Source organism: Falco cherrug, chromosome 8, assembly GCF_023634085.1.
Source record: "Falco cherrug isolate bFalChe1 chromosome 8, bFalChe1.pri, whole genome shotgun sequence".
Taxonomy (NCBI): Eukaryota; Metazoa; Chordata; class Aves; order Falconiformes; family Falconidae; genus Falco; species Falco cherrug.
Window position 1 is genome coordinate 5,865,038 of NC_073704.1, and position 12,812 is coordinate 5,877,849.

The 12,812-nt window shown below is 52.8% G+C and overlaps 1 protein-coding gene across 2 annotated transcripts; it reads left to right on the forward strand.

Moving 5' to 3' along the window:
* Positions 1-847: 847 nt before the first annotated feature.
* On the forward strand, positions 848-11,470 carry KMO (kynurenine 3-monooxygenase). 2 transcript variants are annotated; one of them, XM_005440486.3, is made up of 15 exons: positions 850-1,032; positions 2,697-2,766; positions 4,075-4,172; positions 5,114-5,203; positions 5,445-5,493; positions 6,250-6,337; positions 6,996-7,161; positions 7,685-7,756; positions 8,271-8,392; positions 9,679-9,826; positions 10,278-10,335; positions 10,446-10,528; positions 10,798-10,899; positions 10,993-11,052; positions 11,249-11,470. In XM_005440486.3, the coding sequence occupies exons 1-15, from the start codon at positions 979-981 to the stop codon at positions 11,414-11,416; spliced, it is 1,428 nt and encodes a 475-aa protein (XP_005440543.1). In that variant the 5' UTR covers positions 850-978; the 3' UTR covers positions 11,417-11,470. The 2 variants fall into 2 exon arrangements, with proteins under 2 accessions (XP_055573551.1, XP_005440543.1); XM_055717576.1 differs by lacking the exon at positions 7,685-7,756 and having other exon boundaries at positions 848-1,032.
* The last annotated feature ends 1,342 nt before the right edge of the window (positions 11,471-12,812 follow it).

Here is a 12,812-nt window from a genome sequence, read left to right on the forward strand (position 1 = left end):
GCTGTCCTATTTAAGCTTGGGCCTGGGACTACTTGGGGGGTTCTGCTGACTGATGGTGCTGCAGGTTGGGGCTGTGGCACAGTGCTTTCTGCACCCAGGACCTGTAATGGAGAATGGTGCTGTGCCTGCACAGGGATTTGCTCTTGCTCCTTTGAGACAAATCTGCTGTTTAGGGCTGTGCTTTGCAGGTTTAGCAATAAATTGTAGTTAGTGCAAGTTAATGTCTGTGGGTTTGCTGCTGTTTATTTATTGTGTGTAGGCTGTAACTTGATCCCCCCTTTTCCAAGCTTGCTGTGTGCAGCGTTGGTTCAGCAGAGCATTTCCTCCCAAGGATGGGCATGTGAGATGGTGCTCTCAGAGATGTCTCCTCCCAGCCTCATCCAAGACTTTGAAAGCTTCTGGAGGTTAGACATGGACCCTCTGCTCTGCATCATGCTCCAAAATGCTCAAGCCACACACAGCTTCCTCGGGCAAAAGGTGCCCTCATAGATGGGATCAGGCCCCTGGGTAGCAGTGTGGTTCACATCTCGCCCTCAGGAGAATGCCTGCCAGGCTTCAGGAGTTACCCTGCATCACCCCACTGCTGCCTCTGCAGTCGCAGCCCAGCAAAGCAGCAGCAAAAGCCCAGCAGATGCAAATTCTCCTCATGCTCTGTGCATGTCTCGTTAGGAGGTTCTTGAAGACTGCAGAGTTGCTTTACAATTTTCAAAAGAGACCTTTTAATGAGGCCTGGATGAATAACACCACAGTCACATCCCTTCACCAAAGGCTCAGCGCGGCTGGCCACGTGGCCAGGCTCATTCACCTACAGTCTCTGTGCTGGGAGTTAAACTTTAATATGAACCAGGGGAGAAAAATGCAGATGTCACTCATCAGTCCATATCCTTCCCTTCCCCTCCCGCTGGCGAGGGCAACACAGCAGGACAGGGAGCCGGGACACAGCAACAAGACCCTGCGACCTGTGTGGCTGCCCCGGTGATGGAGCCCAGTGACCCACGGGGGAAAAGAGTCGCCATTGTCGGTGGTGGTCTGGTAAGAAACTCAATTTAGCTGCTGTGTGATTGCATTTTCCGGGGAGCCAGAGCTGCGAAAGCATTGCTTTGATGTGGAGGGAATGTTTTTCTCTTAAAAGAGACAGGGAACTACTGGAGGGGTCCAGCGGAGGGCTATGAAAATGATGAGGGGATGGAGCATCCCTCTTACAAGGGAAGGCTGAGAGAACTGGGCCTGCTCAGCCTAGAGAGGAGAAGGCTGAGGGGGGACCTTATCGATGTCTACAGACACCTCAAGGGCGAGTGTCAGGAGGACGGGGCCAGGCTCTTTTCGGTGGTGCCCAGCGACAGGACAAGGGGCAATGGGCACAAACTGCAGCACAAGAAGTTCCATCTGAAGAACTTCACCTTGAGGGTGACAGAGCCCTGGCACAGGCTGCCCATAGAGGTTGTGGAGTCTCCTTCTCTGGAGACATTAAAGAGCCACCTGGATGTGACTGTGCAACCAGCTCTAGGTGACCTGCTTTAGCAGGTGGGTGGACTAGATGATCTCCAGAGGTCCCTTCCAACCCTGGCCATTCTGTGGTTCTGAGAAATCATTCCTCCTTCAGATAACGAGGTGTTACAGAGGAGCTGGTTGAGTTCCCACTGCAGGAAGCAGCAAGGCTCATTTGAGCAGCTAGGACTTTGTAGGAGGAGAGCGGCTCTTTCCCTCAAGAAAAAGCTTTGCTGCTGAGACGCTCCAGAGGTGAAATGTGTGTCTGTGGCTAACCTTGCCTTGAACACTGTGTGCAAAAAAATCCTGCCTCCAAGAGCATTTTTCTCAGAGGAGGGGGGTTGGGAGGTGGAGCCGTGGTGCCCAGGTTCACTAAATAACAAGTTCTCATTTGGGCTGCCAGATCCTCCTGCCCCTTGGCTGCTTCTGGCTTTAACCGAGTCACTGATGTGAAATGCTTTGCGAGGACTGAGACTTGGTAAGTGCTAGGCTAAAAGGAAATCCCTTCCTCTGCCCAATTTTTTGGGAGATTTGTTTTCCTGCAGTACTGTTTGCAGGGTGGTCTGACTCTACAGGACAGCATGAAGCACTGCAGCACCTAAACCTCTTTAGAATTTTTGGCCATTAGCTTCTTGTTCCCCATGCTGCTGGAAAAGGGCGATGACATCAGAGTCTGTAGTTCTGACAGTGATTAATGATGGAAATTAAACAAGAGAAAGACAGCCATCCATTTACATAACAACCAGGACGTAGGTGTGTTGTCCTTTTTAAGGTAACATCTTGCTTTTGCACAGGTCTAGCATCCCGTGCTGTGTTCCCAACGGAATGCTGCAGCACCCTGATTTCTATTGATGAAGATAAATACAGTCTGGAGGGGAGCAGGGAGCTTGCCTGTACCAGCTCCTGTTGCCTCTGGCTGGAGGGCCGTGCTGCAATCAATCCGTGCATGTAAACAAGCCCTGAACTTGGTACAAATTTATACAATGAGTTTTGATGGGTGACTTCTGTCTTGGAGGCTCTTCAGGCGCATCAGGGGTACCAGAGGACTTGTATCCAGGAAGAAGTCCCCTCAGGTTCTTGAGCAAAGGATCCTCCAGTATATGCTGAGCTGTATCCCCTCACTGCTGCCTTCCCTTGATGCATCTCATAGTGATGTGTGATATAGCTCCTAGTGAAACACCTCCCCATTCCTGATCCTTCTCTTACAGGTGGGTGCATTAAACGCCTGTTTCTTCGCTAAACGAGGTTTCCAAGTTGATGTTTATGAAGCCAGACAAGGTAAGTTCAACCTGATCATTACTGCTTTATCAATATGTTTCTGTCCCTTTACTGATAACAGTCCTTGAAGAAGCTAAACAGGAACTGTGTGGGCTCACTGAAACTGCAGAAAGAAAATTAAATCTGAAAGCATGGCACTTTGGGGATATTCTTTTCACTCTTCCCTTTAATTCCTGTGGTGGGGAGGAGCATTCATTTGAAATACGTTGTTTTGTGTGGAGGAAACCCACCCCTCAGCTACTAAAATTATGCCCTTTTTTATGTTCTTGGCTCAAACATGAGTTCAAATGCTCACCTTCAAAACCTGGTCTCTGCATGAAGAATCATAGCACAGTGCTTTTGAACCAAGCAGGGTCAGAAGTTTGGCAGCAAAGGCTGTTGTTGATGCTGCAGCATCTCTGTTAGGGCTAAAAGCATCGACTTGACTCATAACCACTGCCACGGTGGTGAGGAGGGCTGGTGGCGAGAGGGGCAGAAGGAGAAATGAAGTGCTTTCAGGAAGGCTTCAGCACCACAGGGTATCACAACAGAGAAATGATGATTTGGAGCCCAGGTGTTGGCTGAAAGGCAGAGAAATTGTTTGCCTTCAGTGTCTATCAGCTGGCAGGTAAATGAAACCTGGGCAGAGATGGCAAGCCAGACAGCAGATGAGAATGACACCATGGATGGTGAAACTCAACTTGACTGGGCATCAAAGGGAAGGAGAAACCCCGTCTGACACGTGGTCTCTGTGCTCGCTGCTCCGGCTGCGGCAGATGTTGGGGCAGTGGTCCTGCTGCTCGGCTCCCAGCTGCCCCTGTCCCCACTGCTCTGCTCCTGTTTTTGGCCCATGGCTCCTGAAAGCCATTGGGATGAGGCTCTGCCACACACATTGGCTGGACAACAGGGGAAGCTTAAGTGAGGGCATTTGGAGGAGGAACAGGCCAGAGCTGAGACATTTCCATGTGAACAGTGACGGGTCTCAGCAGAAGCTGCCAGGGTGCTCTTTGCTTAGAGGGGAAATGATGCTTAGTGATAACGTGCCCTCCAGCACCATCAGGATCCAGCATTCCCATTGCAGCACTTGGCTGCAGCTGCTTCTTCCAGGCTAGAGGTGGCATGGAGGAAGCAGCCCTCGAAGATGCTCAGCTGCCCTCCTGACAGCTGAACGTGCCTTTTGATGCTTGCCTTCTCTGCATGCAGATCAGGGGGATGGGGACTCCTCACTGCCCTGCCTGCTGTCACTGCAGGGATTTTGGGAGATGCTGCCTGCACCAGGCTGTGGTATCAGTATCTGTGTCTCCATAACCAACTCCTCTTTCCGTACAGATATCCGTGTGGCCAGCTTTACCCGTGGCAGAAGCATTAACTTAGCCCTGTCCCACAGAGGATGCCAAGCCCTCCGAGCTGTGGGGATGGAAGAGCAGGTACCCTGGCAGTGTCTGTCAGTGGTGGGGTCTCTGTGGTTAAAATGCTGTTGGCTTCAGCTGCTGATAGACAGGCTCCCTTCCAGTCCCCGAGCAGGCAGGTGCCACCGCAGAGGTAGCCCTGCTTTTGTAAGGGTGGAGGCAGACCTCTCCCACTGCACGCCTGCAGCCTGGCTCTCCACTGTTTGCTGGGACAGCTGCCAACAGGGATGTCCCCCAGTTTGGGGGCAGCTCCCTGACCCAGGCAGCTGGGATCTGCTCATGGTACAGCGTGCTTCCCTGGGAGACCATCACTCAGACAACACCTTCCAGCATTTACCTTCCCGCCGTGCTCCCCTCCCTCCTAGAGGGTGAGAGCAAATGGGGCAGGAGCTGGTGAGCTCCCAAAAGAGCTGGAGTACCAGCAGGATGCGGTAAAGGGGGCTGGTTTCCCCAGTGACATGCCCAGATTTGTATTTTCCCCACAAAACCTTGAGCTTTGGGCTGACCCCTGAAATCCACGCATGCTTGGCTCAGAACCCAGTGCTCCTCTGCATCACAACATCCAGCTGTTAGCAGTGGTGGCATCTCCTGGCCCCAGGGTCCCTGTGGAGGAGCCCAGGCTTCGACAGCTCATATTGTGGCACCAGCATGTAAACTGGCTGTTATCACCTGCCCCATCTAGCACCCTGGGACTTTTCATTTCGCTTCTATTAGAAAATAATTTCCCTCTGATTTTTATGAGAATGGCCTTGTAAGTAATCTCAGTAAAATGTAGTGACTTGGCATTGACAGCGCTGTAAAATATTCCCCGGTAACTTGAACAACCTTGGTATGAGCAGGGAGCATCCCACTGTGCCCAGAGTGCAGTGCGCAGGGGGTTCGGTGCTTGGTAACTTGTGCCCTCCCCCTGGCATCTCAGTTTGGGCCAGAAGGCTGGGTTGTGTTCCCTTCCATTTCAGATTGTGACCAAAGGCATTCCCATGTGGGCAAGGAGGATACACACACCCTCAGGGAAGAAGTACTCCATCCCATATGGGAAGAAGAACCAGGTACTGGTCTCATGATGCCGCTGCAGAGATGCTTCGCGTGTGGGCTCTTGGGTAGCATGTGTATCTCTGTGTGACGGACAGCCTGGGGCTCATGCTCTTAGAAAGGATGCTGTGAGTGGGACGGGGTTACGTGACCCCTTGGTTTTGGTGGGGTAGTTTGGAGAGGGTGGTGTTTCCCACCTGGCTGTGCAGACCATCCTTCAGCAATGCCTCCTGAACCCCGTGTTTGTTTGCCTTGCAGTACATCCTCTCTGTGGACAGAGCAAACTTAAACAGAGAGCTGCTAACAGGTAGGTTGCCAGATCTGTTTGCAAACGCTTTTACACCCCATTCACCGAGGATTTAAGGTTTGCCCCGCACGCAGGAGACTTTGGGCCACCCAGCTCTCTTTGCCCGTGAGTTCTGCATAACCTGGCTCTCAGAAAACGTGAACGTGAGTTGGCTGTGTTTCTGAGAAGACAATCGGTGCTGTTTCCCTGCTGCTTGTCTGATGCAAAAGAATATTCAGACAAGTCCTCCGAGGCCTCTCTGCGCATGCGGCTCTCCCACATCAGCCATCGAGTGGGAGCCACCTCCACTCCCCAGCTCCTGGCACCGGCATCTGCTCCCAAAACTCCACAGCCAAAGCAGGAGATACCTCCTTACCCTTGCCATGGTCTGCAGCATTTTCCACAACCCCTGATTGTACAGACAGTCAGAAATTGGAGCACTGTGGCAAAGCATGTAATCAGGCCAGGCCAAATTTCCCATTGACTGCAGACACCTCACCCCGTCCTGAAATACAGTGCAGTGACAGTGGAAACAGGTCAATGACTCATGTCAGTGAGGAGAAGAAAGAAAACTTTGCGGCATTCCTTGCACTTTTTAAATATTTGTCACCAGAGTTGACCGAGCACAGCCCTAGTGTGTCCTGCCTGCCAGCCGTCACTCAACACAACAATTTATTTGCTGTAATGCCAAAAGCCCCTGTAATTTAGGGATCCCTTGGAAATATTTTTGGGGTCACAGTACAAGCCTCTACATTTAGTTGTCTTTTCTTTTCACAGCTGCTGAGAAGTACTCCAACACTAAAGTGTACTTTGGACACAAGCTCCTGGGGTGCAATGCAGAGTTGGGGACATTAACCATAAAAAGGTAATCCCTGCGCAAGCTTGGGATCAAGTGCTGTGTTCTGTTAGTTTCTGCTTAATCATTCATAAAACCTCAAACAATTGAGCAATCTCGGTTTGAAACTAGTGTGTTATTACTGAGCGGGCAGAACTCCGTGTCAGCTTTGGAAAGGAGAAACAGGAAAACAGGGTTCATGGGGAGGCTGAAAAAAAATTTAAGCAACTCACTACTCACCCCCCCAGCAGCAGCAGCACCCTGGCTGTAGGTTAGGCATCGCTCGCTGACCTGTGCGGGGAATAAATGTGCCAGGCTCTGTTGTGCTGGTTTTCAGGGACAGATTGCTTATCAGGGAGGGCAGCTAATGACCTTGTTTCATAGTTGTGTTAAGTTCTGGTCATGTCCCCTGTCTGCCTGGGGATGCAGGCTCTAAGAAATATCTAAGAAAAATCCCTGTGCAGTGCCTGTTGCGTTCTTGGGTAGATCTGGCAGACTTGTGCTTTTGATAACCTACAGGATAATTATTCAACCTAACGCTAAGCGTCCCAGTCAGTGGAAGACAATATTCCCTCACCCTAGAAGATTAATAATGCTGGAGGCGACCCTGGCATTTTGCAAAAGCCAGATGTGCTGAGCTGGCCTGGAGTTACGGCAGGATTGGTCTAAGGGACTCTCTTGGTTTCAGAGCCGACCAGCAGCCCTTGGAAGTCACCTACGATCTCATTGTGGGATGTGATGGAGCCTTCTCAACAGTCAGAAAGCAGTTCATGAGGCAAGCACGCTTTAACTACAGTCATGAATACATTCCTCACGGCTATATGGAGCTGACCATCCCTCCCAAGGATGGAGATGTAAGTGTGCCTGTCCCAGGGTCTGCTCCCACCTTTGCAGGTGGGACACCTTGCTCTTCTCTCATGGTGGCTCTGCTACAGCAGCTCTAGAGAAACTAATTTCTCACCTGGGGTCAGTCAAGGGATTAAAGCTTTCCTAAGAGAAGGCAGGCATCTCTTCTTCTTCCAGTGGTGGATGCAGTGTCTTGGAACCTGGCTAAAAAAATCCTAGAGAGCTTGCCCCAGAGTGGTGGGTTAACTCTAGCTCTGAGAGGTCCTGGGTATATGGGAACATTTCTGTGAGGACATCAGCCATTGCAAACCAGCAGATTTTTTGCCTGTCTTTCCTACCCTTTCCTCTTGCCCTTGCTTTGTTTCTACCTGAACCATCAGGGACCAGAAAGGGAGCCTGTGTGGTCATTGTGTCTTCTCATGGTATAAAGGATGGGGACCAGTGTGCTGGTGTGGAGGGGAACCAGTGGCTGGGCTGTGCAAGCTGAGCAGGTCAGGGCAGGGACACAAGGCAATTTTCCTTCTCTTTCAGTTTGCCATGGAACCAAACTACCTCCATATCTGGCCAAGAAACACCTTCATGATGATTGCGCTGCCCAACATGGTGATAACCCATGGCCACACTCCCTTGGGGCATGGGATGGAGCTTGTGGGGATGAATTGGCTGCAGTGACAGGCACATGGCAGGGGCTGGGAGGGCCAACTAGGCACCAGGAGGGACCCTCAGCCTGTGCCAGGTGTCCCACAGCCTGGGGAGTGCAGGACAGGACCCCCAGAACCAGTCCTGCCTCACAGCCCTGAGCAGATACCCGCACCACCTCTCTCTGCCCCCACGTCTGAGCCCAGCCGAGCCCCCCAAAAACCAGCTGGATGTTATAAACTAGACACGGGAGTACCAGGGCAGCATGCCATGCCCATGCTGGCAGATCACGTGCTGCCCGTTTCTGCCTGCCCCCAGCATGTGCAAGCCCACCACGGGGAACGGGATGGCCGGGCACTCATCCCTGCTGCAGGCGGGTTGCTGCAATTGATGGGTGACAGGCTGGGCACTGAGCTGCTGCTCCAGGTGCTCTCCATGGCCTCTGGGCCTCTTTCTGACCTTCCTCCCTGGCTGGCAGGACAAGTCTTTCACCTGCACGCTCTTCATGCCCTTTGAGGAATTTGAGAAGCTCACAACGGGCGAGCAAGTGCTGGATTTTTTCCAGACCTACTTCCCAGATGCCATCCCCCTCATTGGAGAGTAAGTGTTCCCATCTCCCTTTCTGGCTCATCAGCACAGTGCCACGAAGCTGGGCACGCATTCCCACCTAGCCTTGAGGTCCTGGTGACAGGTTTTAAACACTGTTGGGATGGGTCCCCACTGCCTGTAGGTCTGCATTGCATCAGCACTGGGATAACAAGCTCAGCAGTGGGATGCAGACCCATCCCGCGGCAGTTTCTGACGGAGCGGCACTGAAGCACCGCTCTGCCCCTTGGAGGCACGGCGCAATCCCTGCCACAAAGAGCAGATCACCTCCCGCTGCTTTTGTAGTGCTCTTGAAGGCTTTGAACTCAAGGGATGGAATAGCTGTTCATAAGCGGTGGGGTTTTGGTGCTAGAGGTGGGTGAGCAAAGCGACTCTGCCAGAGCGCAGGTAAGGGTTGCGTGCCGAAACCAGCAGCATGCAGGTAGTCCCGCTGCTCAAGAGCTGGGTTGCGCAAACAGTGACATTTTAGCGAAGGACTGAGAAAATCTGGACTTGGCAAAAAAACCCAAATCAAAACCAAAACGACCCGCTGTGCTGACTAAGCAAAAGACTGACACTTATTGATTGTGTGGCTAGAACGAATATCAGGGTTGTGAGACACAAGAGCGGGCGGTCCCCAGCTCCCTGGGCAGCGGGCACCCTCTCCTGCTGGGCAGAAGGTGCAGCAGGACAGAGCCAGCGCATCCTGCTCCTCCCGGGGACCCTGGTGGCAGCGGGGACCGGGACCAGCCTTCCCAGGTCCTGATGGCTGTGGCTCTGTTCAGTGTGTCCTCGTTTTCCTGCAGAGGGGAGCCTTTCCAGATGGTGGGAGCTCCAGCCTATTAATGCTTCTGCTTTGCAACGTAGCTACCTATTATGGGCTTTTTTTGGTTGATACGAAGGGTCTCTGCTGTGTTCACAGTTTCCTCTTAAGGAGGCTGTATCGCAGGACTTCATATAAACATAGAAACTCCGATAGCCCCCGGTGTATCCTTCCTATGGTGACCGACATCCACCAGTGCTCGCTGTTAGAAGACTGAGCTGTTGATGACGCTCTTACAGTCAAGCTGCGTGCAGAGCTTAAAACACACAGACAAAATATTTGCTCCCCAGGGGAAGTTAATGAAATAGGCCGGCTGACTTTCCACATTCTCCTGAGCACAAACTGCCTAGTGAATAGGCTCGGGTTTTGCATGGTGCCGGTACCCGTGGCCCCGGCTTCCTGAGCTTGGGTGGGGCGTGACTTGCTTTTCTGGTCTCTTGTGGTCCCACAAGTGAAGTATCTGTTGTTTTGCCTGAAGGCGAGAGCTGAAGCACGATTACTTTTTGCTGCCAGCCCAGGCCATGATATCTGTGAAGTGCTCATCCTACCACCTCGCTTCCCGCTGCGTGCTGATGGGAGACGCCGCGCATGCCGTCGTGCCTTTCTATGGGCAGGGCATGAATGCAGTAAGTTCACGGCTGGCCCTGGGCCATCTCAGCTGGGTCCCCACTCTTTCCACCCAGAAATGCCTGGTTTTAGAGTGTAGCTCCGTAGAGATCAGGGGCTGGCCTGTCCCCACAGTCTGATGTCCTCTGCCTTGGCCGGTGTTGAGCTCCCCTCAGGTACCCGGCTGCTTCACTAGGAACTGGCTGTCCTCTGGGCAGGAGAGGGGACAGGGTGGTGGGGTCATCTTCCCGTGGGGCAGAGGACTGTGTGGGAGGGGGGTCTGGGAAAGGCAACCCTTGGATTTCTCTGCAAGACCCCTGGCAGAGTGGCCTGGGGTAACACTCCTGCCCTGAAGCTGTGGTCAGTGGGACCCTGCACACGTGAACAGCCACACTAGCTAGGCATCTGTGAGAGCACTTCTTGAGAACGCGTGGTTCCTTCTGCCTATTGACCCTCTAATTTTCCTCCCAGGGCTTTGAGGATTGTCTGGTCTTTGATGAATTAATGGACCAATTCCACAATGACCTTGGTGAGTGAGATGGCTGGGAGGAGAGAGAGCGGAGGGGGATCCCTCTGCAGCTGAAGGCAGCTGGGTATACCCTGCTGGGGTACCCGTGAGCTGCCGCTTTCTTCTCCCAGGTGCCTGCCTCCCCGAATTCTCCAGGCTGAGGGTGCCAGATGACCACGCGATCTCAGATTTAGCCATGTACAACTACATAGAGGTAGGTGAGCTGCACACAGGCGTGTGGTCCTGTGGGCTGTGCAATGCGATGGCACTCTGCTGAGATGCATGCAGCGGGCAAGGTCTCTGGCAAGACTCTGGTAGGGCTCTCACCGTGGCAGACTTTAGCCAAATTGCTCCTTGGGAATATCGCTGGGGCTGGGGAGGCTCTGATCCCTGTGGTGAGCCCCAGGAGAGGCAGTGGGAGAGCTGGCAAAATGTAGGGGAGCCAAGGCATCCTGCAAAGGGGTGACTGTTGCTCTTTCACAGATGCGTGAGCATGTAAATTCAACATGGTTCATTTTTCGGAAGCATGTAGACAATTTCCTCCACACCCTTATGCCTTCCACCATCGTCCCGCTGTACACCATGGTAAGGCCAGCACCTTGGTCCCCACTGCCTGAGCCGCCGTGAGCTCCTCCTGGCTGGCTTTGAGGTGGTGATGTGCTCCTGCAACCCTCCCAGGTGACCTTCACCAGAATTCGCTACCATGAGGCACTTCAGCGCTGGAAATGGCAGAAAAAGGTTGGTCAGTGGTGGTGCCCATCCTCCCTGTGCCATGAGCTTTGTGAGCATCCCGCGTGCCAGCGCTGCTCAGCTGCTGGGTGGGGGCTTTGGTGGGGGATGTTGTTAGGTGGGTGCAGGCGTGAAGACTTCACTTGGTGCTGCAGGGTAGAAGCAAACCTCTGACGATGCCGGGGGTTTCTCTTTGCACTTGCAGATAATTAATCGAGGGCTCTTTGTCATGGCCGTGGCAGGACTGGGTGGCACCTACCTGCTCATAAAGCGGCTGGCACGGGACTTGGACTTCTGTGTGGAAAACTTGTGGGGCTGGTCCCATTATCTGCAGAATATTGGACGTTTTCCCTTTGGCATGCAAGAGGCTTAAATGTAAGGGGACAACCTGGTTGTAATAAAAGTGAAGGCATGGGCTGTTGACTCAGCTGGATGACATTGTTTCTCTTGGGATGTGGGCTGGCAGCTCCTGCAGCCCTTCTGCCTCCTTGCCCCTCGGGAGCGTGGTGGTGGTCCCTCTCCCTGGGCTAGAGGAGCCCATCGGGGCACAGAGAGCCTCTGCAGGGGCTCAGGCATGTCTGTCTCATCCCAGCAGCCTTGTCTCGAGTGATGTGGTGTGTCATGGGCTGGGTGCGGGTTTTGTGTGCAGTAACGGGGGGAGTGTGTACCCTCCCAGCCAGCAGGACGGTCACTTGAACTGGTTGGGGTGTCCCAGCTGCTACTGCTGACTTCTGCTCTTATGAAAAGTAAGTCAACATCTTGACTTGAAATCGGCCAGCTTCCTCCTCACCCCAAGTCAAAGAAAATACAGTTCAGTTACTCTTGGTGGAAATGAAACCGCTTTAAGAAAGGCTGCCCTGAGGCGGTGCTTGAAGCCTGGAGAATGGGCCATTCCACACCTGGCTAAGAAATACTTCTGACTTTTGCAAGCGGGTCTCCACAGAGGGACCACCAAGCCTTTGGGCTAAAGCAAGACCAAGTGCCTGAAGGACCCTCCTAGCTCACTGTTTTCCCTCTGGGCTCTTGCACGTGTCCTAGCATATACTTCTGTCTAATGCAACTACTGACCATATTTCTTTTTGAAGAACTCTGGATCCCTCATCAGTTTTCTCTGATTGTCCTCCGAAGCATGTATGGGGTTGTCCTTGTACTGCACGTGCTACACCAGCAGTAAGACCTGGAGCTGCTGACAGGGGAGATACTTGAAGATGAAGAGACTAACAACGACCCCTGCCTGGGTCCCTGGTGGTGGGCATTGCATTCAAGACCCACAGCCCTTAACGGGTGCCGCTGGTGTCCTTGTGCAGCTGGCCAGGGAATGCACAGGACCTACACTGAGTTGGGGGTCCTTGAGCCAAAAAATAGCTGCAGGCTAGGACAGTACTGGGGGGAGCATCAGACACGCTTTCCTTCTTCTTAGCTTGCCCTAGACCCTCACAGTCACTCTTGAAAAACAGCAAAATGGCCCAGATTAACCCCTGACCTGACACGGTGCAGCCACTGTTCTGTAAGGTTTATCTGCCAGCAGATGGGCAGGGACAAGAATTGGTTTGCATCATTTTGTGAGTAATTTTTGGCTTGCAGAGGAGCACTTTTCAGGACGTAAACGGCAAATTAGTGTAGAAGACTGTTTGTTTCTCTGGCCAGCATTTTTCCTAGGCACTGTACCTGTGGGAGATGCTGGCAGCAATGCCGGGATCTTGCTGTAATTTCTCCAACAAACACTTCAGCTGCTGCTCTTGCACCTGATTCTAAGTAGGCCAGATGTA

What these genes read in the sequence shown, in the direction of transcription:
- KMO (XM_005440486.3), top strand. Translation starts at nt 979, where the DNA reads ATGGAGCCCAGTGACCCACGGGGGAAAAGAGTCGCCATTGTCGGTGGT. An exon ending in GGGACATTAACCATAAAAAG is followed by an intron (nt 6,338 to 6,995) that starts GTAATCCCTGCG and finishes TCTTGGTTTCAG; the next exon opens with AGCCGACCAGCAGCCCTTGG. An exon ending in ATGGGCAGGGCATGAATGCA is followed by an intron (nt 9,827 to 10,277) that starts GTAAGTTCACGG and finishes TTTTCCTCCCAG; the next exon opens with GGCTTTGAGGATTGTCTGGT.